This window comes from Apostichopus japonicus, chromosome 15 (genome assembly GCF_037975245.1).
Source record: "Apostichopus japonicus isolate 1M-3 chromosome 15, ASM3797524v1, whole genome shotgun sequence".
NCBI classification, from domain to species: Eukaryota; Metazoa; Echinodermata; class Holothuroidea; order Aspidochirotida; family Stichopodidae; genus Apostichopus; species Apostichopus japonicus.
Window position 1 is genome coordinate 12,922,098 of NC_092575.1, and position 13,740 is coordinate 12,935,837.

The 13,740-nt window shown below is 37.2% G+C and overlaps 1 protein-coding gene across 10 annotated transcripts in view; it reads left to right on the forward strand.

The window, feature by feature from the left end:
• LOC139980500 (RIMS-binding protein 2-like) overlaps positions 1-13,740 on the forward strand; it is a 192,495-nt gene that overhangs the window by 77,399 nt on the left and 101,356 nt on the right. For all 10 annotated transcript variants that reach the window (XM_071992160.1, XM_071992161.1, XM_071992162.1 and 7 more), the window contains one exon: positions 9,104-9,217. In XM_071992160.1, coding sequence (XP_071848261.1) covers positions 9,104-9,217 — 114 coding nt within the window. The remainder of the gene's footprint in view (positions 1-9,103; positions 9,218-13,740) is intronic.

Sequence of the window (13,740 nt, forward strand, 5' to 3'; positions counted from 1 at the left end):
TTGCAAAAAATTGCTAGGATTTTCAAAAATACTTTCTTCCATCTCCAAATTACTACCAGAGAATGTTAGGCATTTTAATTCAAATTAAAGTGTTTCATTGAGGAATGAACATTTAAGGGTTGGTGGTAAAATTAACGCTTTTGGCAGGGAAAAACTTGGCTTATATCTTAGTTTGCTGTTTTGTGATTGATATATGTAAAAAACTCAATGGACTTGTCAAAAAAGTGGAAAATGGCGACAAAATGCAAAATGCTGCTTTAAGGCTCATAGCATGGAATCATAAACTGCCAGACAATGAGAGAGATGACACTACGTTTGTCCATACAATTAGCTCTCACACGTACATGATAGGCAACATGTGTGTGCTGCTAACAATGTGCGACCTAAGCTGCAGATCTTTATACCTTATAGATTATACTCTAGTCAATTACTGTTTACTGCCCTCTTTCTCAAGTATTCATCATCCAAAAGTTTATTTTGTACAAAGTATTATCGTGACGATATAAATTCGTCCACATTTTCAATCCTTTAGGCGTCTTGCCTTTTTTGGACTTTCCCGTATCCACATTTAGGACGAAACAATATTCTATACTTACGTACCCCTCTTTCAATGGCAATAAAGTTTACAGGTTATCAGTGTGTTGGCCCAATTAACTTTTAGCATGCCGAAAGAAAAATTGATAGAATTGCAGGCTCTTCAGAAGTAATTTCTTGAAGATTCTGGTTCACCAAATTGTTAGCTATCTGGAGTGGCAGTACTGATGACCTACTGATTCACTATAGGTATAGTTTTCACCCTTGAGTATTTTATTTTGGGATCCAGAAAGACCAGCTTATCTCTTCCAGCAATTATACTAGCAGGGAAGTTGATATTGCTTCAGGGTAGTCTGTATAGTATGTTGCAATCTGTTGATCATGAAGCCAAGCTCTTTTGATCAAGGTAGCTAGTGGTCTTGACTCATATTATTCCACTTTTAGTTTGCTATTTTTCCTGACGTTTACCATTTTAAGTTGTTTTAATTGACCACCTCCCCCCTCCCTTTACCCCTCACATCTCCCAACACTCATATAAAAGAGGTCAATATATTGTTGCTAAGGTACAGATCACGAATATTGTCTTGGTTTCCGTGGTAACGTATCTCTAAGGGCATCGCTCCTCTTACAGTGTACCTTTCCTGTTCTAATTTCTAACGGTTTGCTGATGGCCATAATTCCAGCAAAATTCTCCCAGGTTTTGGATAATTTGATGTTCTCTCATGATGCAGTGACCACAAATCCATTAACACAATTCCGTCCTGCTCGGAAGTTAAGTGCTCCACAGTTTGTCCCAGGGAGATTTGTCAACATTCTGGAAGTTTTTTATGAGAAGAAGAAGATATACTGTAAATATTAGAGGCCTTTCCTTTCTGCCCACTGTGACATGGCTGTAACTGTATAACTGTATGATTTGCATACATGACCTATTTAGTGCTATGTTAATTCCTCATGTTATATTGATAGACTATAGTGGAACTACTTTTTGTGATTCAAAATGGCCGCCAGCTGTTACGTCAATTGTGGTCTTGCTTTTTCTTATCTCTTTAAAATGCTGTTGTTTCAAAGTGCTCGTCAATGAACAATTAAAAATTTCTGTTCTTCAAAACTATATAACCACATAAAGTGTTTATTACCAATTGATTACTTTGGGGACATTTTAATTTCATTTCATATTCATGCCTTGAAAATATTTTGATTATCAAAGTAACTTGTAAGACAATAACTTTCCACGATCTCTGATCATCAAGACATATAACTGTTATACATACATACATATACTATAAAGCTCTGTTTACACTTGAAAGGAACATTTTTGTTTTTCCTTGATTGTAACATTTGGGATACCCCCCTACAGTCCATCCATACAGGTTTATGACCCCTTTATCTTTCATACTCAGGTGCAAATTTGTCCTCCACCCTCCCCCCTCCCCTCCCCATCCCCCATCTGAAAATCCTTTGCATGTCACTACATGTTGCATATATCATAGACTCATGCTATTAATCTTGCGCAATGTATGCCGGCACAGATGCATGAAACAAGTCAGCCATTCCACGCAGAGGAAACGACACGTTTTACGAGGACCTATTCTTTCTAAGATATCTTTACACCCTCGTTTGTTCACTTTAACATTAACTTCTGAGTGCCTGGGTTCAGTCATCCCTTGGAAATGATTACTACGTTGCAATCATTAAACTAATTGTACCCCAAAGCTGTTTGTTTGCAAGACTCGTTGACTGACAGCTGCACGTTTGTTTCTGCGATTGCTTTCGAGGTTTTCGTTCTCCTTTTCCTTCGATCCGTTCCATGCTTTTATTATCGATACAGTCGATGATCGATACCATTGACGAGAAACAAGAATTGGCCTCTGATTAACCCTGACTTTAAAAGTATATCTATATCTTGAAACTTAAACTGAGACTGATGGATGACCGACCCTCAGTCATTTGACATTTTACATTTGAAATAAATTTGACATGGCTGAAAAAATTCTGACCGAAATGTCACTCAACGAAAGGATATTTTAAGTTTTAATCGCAATGTAAGTTGACCTGTTCAAATATTTCTTTGTAGAGTTGATACATGTTAAACACAACCTTGAGATGTATATTAACACTGACTTGGCTTATTTACCTATCTCCACACAATGGTAGCACATGTGCTATGAACATCGTAGTATTTAAGCTGTAATGCTCTGTCTTAGCTTCGATTTTTGCAGGTATTTTCATTTGGGATATTTTACATATAAACATCTAACCATTCTGAAATTTTAAGAGCTAAAATATCAAAACAAATTATGTATAACTTAAAAGATTATTACAAACAAATCAAAGGTACAGTATGAAATGTTTCCCAAAAGTCAATGAGGGCGGTATTGAAGAACTTAGCATGCATAGACTCTGGATGTGTGACCTGAGTAATTCACTTTGGCTTCGGCTTCAAGGACAACGTTGCTAAATGCTGCAGTGTTAGACGAATCAAACGGTAATAGTAATAGTACCATCTTTGTGATCTGCGTTATAGTTGCCGACTTTTCAATCCGCTCTCCCTTCACAATTTTGAAAGTTCGGTAAGAGTGACTCCATAGTTTTGCCTTTCGGGAAACCAAAAGCGACATTTATTTCCCCAATCAAATTTGACAGTTGCCCACTTTAATTAGAGATTAATATGAAAGCTGCTAAACAAACTATACATTCATCTTTGTATAATGTGTTAAAACTACAACAGCTTAATATCCTCCCAACTACAATTTCCCGTTCCATTCCTAGGTTCACTGGTTTGCAACAAACCTTTTCCTCGGCCTCCATCTCTCATTCGTTAACTTCACTTGTTTATTTAAAAATTACAAGGCATCCAAATAAAAAACTAGCAGATGCCAAATTGGAGGCTTCTACTTTTCATGCTTTATGTAAACACCTTCGCGGTCACCTTTCCGCTCGGGCTGTTTTTTCATCCGTGGCAATAAGAGTCTCTGGGAAATGCTTTATTCCTTCGGAGACGTATAAACGAGCATCTCGCGCCAGCACTTTCTCCTCGAGAACCGTGGCATTTATTTAGATAGGAATGATCTCGCCATGCTTCAAGTTCATTTATAAGTGTTTGTAATTTGCGTATCAAGGTTCGAGTGAGCTAGGGAATGTCCCTTACGGCTTTCTGGCATCTTCTCGATTTACATCGTTTAAAAATCCTCTAGGCTTCTTCGATTTATTGGTTCATCATTAGTGAAAGTATTCTGTGAAATCCTCGCTATTCAAAGTTTAAGGACCTTTTTTTTTTCGCTTTGTTTTTTATTTACTACATTAATTATCATGGCATAAATAAGATAAGGTGTGTAGATCAAAGGATAGACCTTTGACTAGGAATATGTACAGCAACTGTATCATTCACAGTCACCTAAATATCACGTAAGAGGTGAAGGATATGTATTTGAAACCTTTTACTGTTATGCTCATTTCGCACCGTAGTGTGAGTGCAAAGTGTTATTCCATGCAGTTTTATTACATAATGTCATATAACAGCATTAGTCTTAAGTTTCAGTTGGTTCCTTCAATGCAAGGCTGCTCATATTTTTTGACATAGTAAAGTTCACTTGTTCACATTGAAGAACGTATTAAAGGCGGATCAGGGTTTTGTTACCCCCACGGGGAGATAGAAAAACATAACCCGGGCGGATTCACATTGGAGAACGCTTGCCAGATCAAGAGGTAAAGAACGACTAGGGAAGCATTGTGCAAGCGTGGAAAGGTCACCATGATTGTGTACAAGTTACAGTGTGAGGACTCCTACAGCTGCATTCCCAGTTAAAACACATAATAGTACATTGTGCATATATACTATTGTGATATACTGTGTCGTATTTGTATGGTGTACCCTTTCCACGATGACTACCGCTAGCTTGTTCACAGGGAACTTTTTCTTCTCCGAAATTTTAAAATGGACGATAGAATCGGCGTGCTAGCAATGTGAAAAATGAAATACTACCACTCTGTAAACTTTTGCTTTTGTGAGATGTATTATTCTTCCATGCAAGGTGTAATTAGCGGGTGTGAAGACTCGTGCTAAAAAGAAACATCTAATGCCGGTAATCTGACCTAGTTTTGAATGAGGTGTAAACAGAAGTGTAAGACACCACCATCGATCCCAGAAAATACACACACACACAGCTTGCTTTCGTCTGTAATTAGACACTTAGTGAACAGTCAGTACATACAGCTATGGTCAATACCCACAACACAGTGTACAAACGATACATCGATGGACATCTCAGGACCAGCTAAAGATAACAATTAAGGTATCACGTTCATTACTGTGTGCATTTTGTAGCGACACGAACAAAACGTCACTTGCAAGCAACAGAAAGTTAACTTTTTCAGATGGCCGCACGCGGTTTGGGGCGAGTCTTCAATGCCTTTAAAATGGACGGTAGAATCGCCGTGCTAGCAATATAAGAATAATATAAGAATATTACCACTCTGTAAACGTTTGCTAATGTGTGATGTATTATTCTTCCATACAAGGTGTAATTAAATACACAGGCTCTCTAGTGGATAAGCAGTTTGCTAACAGTTTTATTTTATTTTAAGGTGTAAGTAAGGCAGGAAATTAGTAGTGTCTAGACGCACAAAACTCGCAAAATCGCAGCAGGTTAAAACTATGTAGAACAACTAAGGATAAGATAGTAGTGCCTGCATGCATGAATTACGTGCTCCCACAGTATCACAGGCATCAGCTGTGAGGGCTATATTGAGTCACCCACCATTATGCATGTATGCGGAAGTGACGCACCAGTAACCGGGCGTTCACATTATAATCTTGATCACCCGTGTGGGCTCAGGGATCCTGAAAAGAGGATCAAGATTGTGGCGTCCTATCCTGAGTATGTGAGCGTTCTCATTTATTACAATCTTAATTGCCCTTGGGAGATCAGATCCTTGTTGCGTCCTCAAATTTGAACAAGCCCCATGTCTTTATATACTGAGATGTTGTGTTTGCTACGAGATATACAGTACATCGGGTACAATAATGCATGGTGAAATGCCTGTTTAACATTTATAATATTCATGTTGTGTCTACTATGAGATACAGTGATACTGTAGGACTATGTAGAATGCAATAAATGTAAGGCTGTGCCTACATTTATTCATGTTGCCAGTGTGTCTACTATATCAGATACAGTATTGGACTATGTAAATTCACTGGTAATTTTAGCCAGTATATAATCCCGATTTCAAAGTTTTGTTGCATATGACCGTATGTAACAGGTTGCTGGTTTTATTTTTCGAGGAAGGCCTGGCAGAAACAGATATGGTTATGTTGACCTTCATCCTTGTATAGTGTTGAATATTTGTCAACAGTTGTCAGTGAACTAACTGACCATGCATTCAAGGAGATCATTGCAGTTTACTGTGGGAATCATATTCCTGCAGTAAAGTTATACTGATGGCCAGAGTAATTTATGCGGTACATCGATCATAATTTAAACCTGATCAATACAGTGTCACTAAAGTTTTTGCTAGTTTTCGCATATCTAGTATGAATCCCCAACTGGCCATTTTAGAAAAAATCAAGGTGACTCTACTGTTTATAATACTGTATAGTTACACCATAGCGTGTTTACAGTAGGCCTATACTTTCTTCAGTGTTGGTATTAATTCTGGCAACTTGGATGAGGTTTAACTAGTAATTTAGTAGGTTTCAATTGTAAATCAGTGCCAAAGGTAGCTATAATATGATAGAGAAATTTGAAATACAATATAGTGTTAATATAACTTTCATAGGACTCAAATGTGTCGGAGGGAATTTGCCCCAAAGATACCATGTAAAATTTATAGAACCAAATGAAATGTGTCGTAGACTCTCTCATTATGCAATCAGAGTACTTGACAGCTGATCAATACAACACACACAATAATACAATAACTACACACATACTGTCATAATACACAAATGTACTTTTCACTATATATATACACATGAAATGATACAGACACATTTAAAGTTGTCTCATAGTGGTACCGTAATTAAAAGGATTGTCTGGTGGCCCAAAGAAGTTACCTTAAAAAAATAGTAAATAATTTTCCAAATATGTTGTCAAAGTATGAGAACGCTAATGTTGCGTTTGACAGAGAAACGATTTTTTAATCGTTATGGATAGACATTTCAAATATGATTTGAACAGTACAATACGTGACGTCAGCTCTGCCATAGCAGATTGCGTCATAACCCACCCTCCGCACAGTACCTATACGGTAATCACAACAAAAACAGCGTTTGTATACAGATAAATTTCTTCCTTAATTTCCGGTGAAATTTCTTAAAAATTAGATATGTTTTCAAAAACTTCTTAAGCCGCCATGTACTTGATCGGTGGTTCCGTGGTCTTTGTGTAACACAAGGTAAATTTTAACAGCAGACTCTGAGTTGTTCAGGCTATACATCGCGCTATCCAGCTCCAACGCGAAAAATGTTCGCATGTAGGCTATACTCAAACATTGACAATCGGACAGTTCTGCGAAGCCTAAGCTTCTCAGTGCTACATTCTGCTCTGACAACGATTCGATCAATTTCTTCAATAATTTCGGGTGAAATTTCTTATAAATTAGATATGATTTAAAAAACTCCTTAAGCCGCCATATATGTAGTAGATCGGTGGTTTCGTGGTCTTTGTGTAACACAAGATAAGTTTTAACAGCAGGCTCTTCGTTGTTTATACATCGCGGTATCCAGCTCCAGCGCGAAGAATGTTCGCGTGTATAGGCTACTCTAACGTTTACAATCGGACAGTTCTGCGATGACATCGATTCCGCCAAGTTTCATCTTTCGGTTTAACGAATACTTTACAAGTTTCCTTTTACTGTTAATTTGATCCGTGAATTTTATTTCAGCGATTTCGAAGAACAGTTAATGAACTGTGGTTTGAGTGTGAGTGTACTATGTGTAACGCTATACAAGTACACCAACTGAGCATCGTAGTATATACGTTCGCGAGTATGTACGTTATATATATGAGGCAATCCAATGTGCTTACACGTGAGTTTATTTGCTGCGGAATTGGGAGTGCTAACTTCAAGTCGCCTGTTTTGCCTATCTGCAAGCACTACGTCAATCACCATATTGAAGCGTTTGAACAAACGGTACTTTTGGTGAGAAACTGGTGAATTTGAAAACCAGATTTCTACAAGAAGAAAACGTCGAATGGGGACAATTTTTACATGGTTAGAAAGAGAAAAATAATAACTACAAGGACAATGTATCAAAATCTTCCACCAGACAATTCCTTTAAGACAGCTTTTTCAATGTTGTTAGCAATTAAGAACCTGCAGTTTTATATATTTGAGACAATTATGTAATAAATTGTAACGATTCTGGAACCTTGCATTGGTGATGATCATAGTGTCATCTCTGAGAGTCTATGATATCACAATAGAATGATATTATATGCTGAATATGACCTTTTTGCTTCCCTTATCATTTGACTGGGGGAGCATTATTAATATTATAATATTTGAATGAAAGTAACATTTGACAACATCAATAAGTCTAATAATTAATCCACTGTATCATTTGTGTTAAGGTCAGTTTTCAAGTTCTATATTTTCCTATCCAAGCTTGCTCAGGGTATCTTGATCTTGAGACATACACATGAGATGAAAGATCTTGTTAGAACATCCCGATCCACAGCTATGTTTACATGTCAATCGTTCAGGTTTTAAGACCTAAAATGTGTTTTGCAATATAAACTACTACCTTAAGAATTAAAATGGATGCTTTCCTTCTAACCAAAATATATAATAACCAAAATCGAGTGAATAAATCTGTGAATCGAGTGAATACATCTAGTGAATCTAGTAAATAAATCTAGTGAAGGAGATAACGAAACAATGTTGATCATCCCAAGTTATATATCACTTCAAAGTTAGCACTGACCAATGAGCTACTGACACACACAACTATTATGCAACAGATTACAGTGCTAATTTTCCATTGATCTCCAGCCTACCAGTGACTGGCATATTCCATACCATTCAAATCAGAGATTTGCATAGGTCTGCATGGACAGCTCTTGGAGTTTTTCACAGTCATTCCATCACGATGCATGCATATAGATCAGGGTTTCCCTAACTTTATCCCCCCACGAACCCCCTGTGGATGTCAGAGTTGTCCACGAACCCCCAACTTTTCCAGACACGATATGAGTCATTATTATATTATAATACGCATAACAGCCTATGTCTGTTTCATAATTCAGTTATTTATCACATGCACGTTACGGTACTACTCTGGCAACATATGCGTATGGAACACGAAAAGAGTTTGTTGATAGGTACAACTTTTGTACATTACTAAATTATATGATATATCAGATTGTAGTTCAACAAAAAGTACTCTAGTTTTTACTTTCAGAAACATCTCACGAACCCCCTGGGATGGACTCACGCATCCCCTGGGGGTTCATGCATCCCAGTTAGGGAACCCCTGATGTAGATTGTTGTTCGATGCAAATGTATATGTTGCCAATTTAAAGTCACATGACAATGTATAAGAATTTCTGTCTGTTCTACTTTACAGGGAAGTGCGGAATCCTTATCGAGCGTCAAGAATCAGATCAACGAAGCTGCTCTGAAACCGGTCTATGAGGAACTCAGACGGCTAGCAGAGGAAGTCAGTCTTGCCAAAGGATTGGTAAGTCATATTTGAGACATATATATTTCTTTCCTTGTAACCTGTCTTTCATTTATTATTGCAGTCTCATCTACAAAGTCCAACATGAATGAGGAATTACTTAGAATCATACTGGACTGGCATAGTGTACGCCCCGTTTTTTATATTAATTGTTTTTATAATATAACTCTCAAGTATTCCTACGTTTATGAGGCAATATAGTTTTGGAGGGATCTTCAAGTAAAAAATGTGAGCAAGTGTAACAATAACTGGCATTAAAGGCACTGTACCCCCAAAACATCATCCTTAGCTTATAGAACACCTTGATATGCATACATGTGGTACAACTCTCCACCCCCCCCCCCTCCCCCTTGTTGTCTGTCCAAGAGTTTGAAGACTGTTAGAACAGTTACTTATTTTGGCTTTGCAATTGCTCAAAGCAATATTTACTATGAAGAACTTATTAACAATCTTTAACTTTCAGGAAATGACCCAAAAGCCCCCCTTTGAATTCTGTTTTTAGTCTATGATAAGCTACAATATTCAGGAAAAAAAATTCATTTGCAAGTTGAATCTCTGGAGTTCAGAGCGATGTGTTTAATCTGTCAGAATTGTATTCCACTTGGTTTGAGGCTATCAATCAGAAATGAATATATTGAAAAATTGGTTGGGAAGCAACATGAACGGAAAATTGCTTCTTTTCATAGCTATAGTAATAAATAGCTATATTTTAATAAACCCTACACAGGAAAACAGCCCTTGAAGTGGTTTCATTATAATTGTTCATACCGCCCTCTATATGAAGTTTACATTTTTACTCTAAGAAATTCAATTTGGAAGAGTGCCCTCACTTGTTCAACCACACAAGTAGGATATTTGCAATATCTGTGGAGCACCCTCTTCAGCCGACAGGCTTTGAGAAATATAAATGGTTAACTTGTGGAGCTATATAACAACCCCAATGATAAACAAGATATTCATAATCTCCCCCATCGGGTAGAAATTTCAGATCAACATTCTTACTCTTAAGAAATTCAATTGGAAGAGTGCCCTCACTTATTCAACCACACAAGGTGGATATTCATGATCTCCGCCACCGGGTAGAATTTTCTTTAACTATTAAATAGGATTGCTAATTGGTTTGGTTCTGCTCACAAATTGCAGTACATATCATTTTTGCTTGTGGACTACGTACTTTATGCAGAACATCCATGATATCTGGTTACCTACTATAAGTATCAATTAAGTTGTATCTCCATGCAAACATAAAAATGAAAAATTCTTCAACATCCATAACTTGACGAACCATTATAATTTGAATGAATGGAACATATCCTATAAAACATGCCATTCAGATATTAATTTTTTTTCTAAAGCTTGTGTAGGATGACTGCAAAATTTGTCTCAGTGATCATGCAGGAAAGATGCTTTATATGTGCCAGTGAAATGCCTATTGAAGTCTGTGCATGTGTGACCATTTTTTGGCATTCTAGCATATTGTGTATCATTATCTGAATTTATATTCGGTTACAAATACGAAAGAACTTTAAAGAGTATGCTAGGCTGCGTCTGGAAGGAATTATCACCATCATTGTACAATATATGCTTTTAATTGCTGCCTAAGTTTTACCGTACAATAATAATGGCCAGTATCAGACTGTGACAGACTCCTCCCTACCCCTCACCCTTGCACTGCCCTTTTGTGTATGCCCATCCCCTTTCTTCATTCTCATGTCCATCCGATAATAACCACAATGGATATTTCTTCTTTTCAATCTGACAGTTGTTTTCATATAATACCGGTCTTATTCGTTGAAATTTAAGAAATCGTTTCATCTCACTATTTTTACGACCACCAAATGCCCACCTGTTTTAAGATAATTGAATCTTAGTTTCAAGGTTGACATCACGATGAAATCCCCATCCTCAACTTTGTCAAGATTTGTAATCGCCGTCCTTCCAAAGTCTTGTAATATGATTTAGCACTTAACCTTTTTTCTATCACCCGGTTTCCACTTTCCTACGGTTTGGGTAACATCTCTCTGTTTTGTTCTGTTCTCGGCATTTTATCCTGCAGATGAACGAAACAATGGAAAGGTTAAATGAAAAATAAGCAGAGGATGAGATGGATTTATCTGACTTAAAATCTTGATGCAGATTTCATTCAGGACAGAATTAGGTTGTGTTCCTTAAAGCCCAAATATAGGCATCTGTTGGATATATGGGAGAAAAAAAAATTCAATAAACTCACAAGTTGAAGGGTGCCCCTTTTCCATCAACCTGAAATATTCTTGTGACTTCACTCAAAATTTGAGTAACTTTTGTCTTCATGTTCGAGGTAAATCTGCAAAGAAAAATGTCAGCCCATTTGTATATTTAGCAGCCATGAGTTTCAGATAATAGGAACCATAGTGTACTTTGGGTACATGTTTTAATAGGAATTTTTACTGACAACTAGTTTACTATATAAACACAGAGTTGGGACAAGATTACTGTTTTTTCATGCTTTGAAAGTAGGGCACAGTGTGAGCATCACAAATATCCTGTTTCTATGAGATAAAGAGTAGGAATGTCTCATATTACTGTCACTACAAAGGCTTTAAACTGTGACAAAGTTAAAGGCATTGAAGACTCGCCCCAAACCGTGTGCGGCCATCTGAAAAAAATAACTTTCCGTTGCTTGCAAGTGGCGTTTTGTTCGTGTCGCTACAAAATGCAGACAGAAACGTCATACCTTGTTATCTTTAGCTGGACCTGGGATGTCCATCGCTGTATGTTTGTATACTGTGCTGTGGGTATTGACCGCAGCTGTATGTACTGACTGTACACTAGTGTCTAATTACCGATAGTAGCAAGCTGTGTGTGTGTCTTTTCTGGGATCGATGGTGGTGTCTAACACTTCTATTACACCTCATTTGAAACTAGGTCAGATTACCGGCATAAGACGTTTCTTTTTGCGCGGGTCTTCACACCCTTTAAGTGCCGATATGAAGGATTACTAAACATTAGATAAAGTATCCCAGCTACTGTAGCTGTTTGCCTTTTTCATGGTTTCTGTCGGATGAAAGATAAATTCTTAAAGGCACATGTACTCTTAGTATGTACATGCAACACTAACTAAATTGTTTTGTGAACAAAATTTAGTTTAAAATACTTCAATATTAAAACTGACCAAAGTCAAGATTTAGTTCTTTAAAGAATACAAACATTTTATTCTTTAGTATCTTACGAGTGTTAATACACAGAATGGGCATGTAAAACTAACTTTACAGTTTAAGTAAGGCTGTTGTATCTGCATGCAGGGGCCCCTTTTCCCAGTAGAGAGCCTGTCCTAACTTTGGCTTGTATAAAGAAAGACATGAGACGTCACTGTAGGTTAATGTTGAAGCGTTAATAATCAGTAGATACATTGAGAGTATTCATGCAGACTGTTATGTCATCAGGTTCCACAACTTGCCGGGATATGTACTTGGTCCTCAAGTCCCATGATGACATACTCCCCACAGACATTATTTTCCATCCTTTTGAAGGAAATTTGTTAATAACTGCAAGTATGTATGTTTCTAACAGTTGGTAAGAAACATAGGACTCTATAAAGCAGCAAGTAGGGTTTGTAATGCATGAACTGGTCTTTGTCAACAGTGCGTTAAGGGTCTTTGTCACGATTGATAGGAGCATCCAGGCGATAGGATGTACAATCTATGGGGTATAAAACAGTGAAAATTTTAATGTAACGTCCATGGATGCATACACCTAACACCAGCAATGGTAGAGGCACCAACTGAACAATTGCAATCCTTGATTAAAATTTGCTAATATTATACATTTCTTTCATAAATGGAATATTGCATTATTATCAAAAAAATACATCATTAAATTATGCAACTTAATTGAAGGCTGATTACTTTTAGGATGAATTTAAGTTTGAAATGTACAGTAAGAATTAAGTTATGCCACTGTTTTCTTGCTTTTGTTTAGATCTACAGTAAATGATAGCAACTTCATATATATGCACTTTGCAATCCAAATGGATGTCTGTTTTATACATTCTACCATTCCCCCTTCACCTCCAATGAAGGGGTTCTTGATATCAAACATGTTCCTAATCATCTCAACGTTTCACTACTCTCAGGAGGAATATACCATTCCATTTGGTGTCATTCTTGCATACACCTTTTGCATCACCATAAACATCGTAAACATTGCGACGTGTTTTCTTTCCTTACCAGCCAAAAAATATAGGCTACCATCGTTCGTGTTGTAGCGATTAATCGGCAGCCAATGTCAGTACTGGTTAATTATGCGGTATCTATTGTCAGGTGATTTACTCCCAAAAATAGTTTGTTTCCCGTCAAAACTCCGGGTAGAACGAAACAAAAAGAGAGAAATCGTGAAATCCTCTCCAGCCCGCTCGATCATGTTTCAAGAGAAGATTGGCGAGGCAATCATTCGGTCTTGGAACATGCATCTTGTCAGTTCTTGATGTCGGGCTTAGCAAACCTTAACAAGCCTCTTTAGCCTTTGGAGATGCCGGTTATATTACA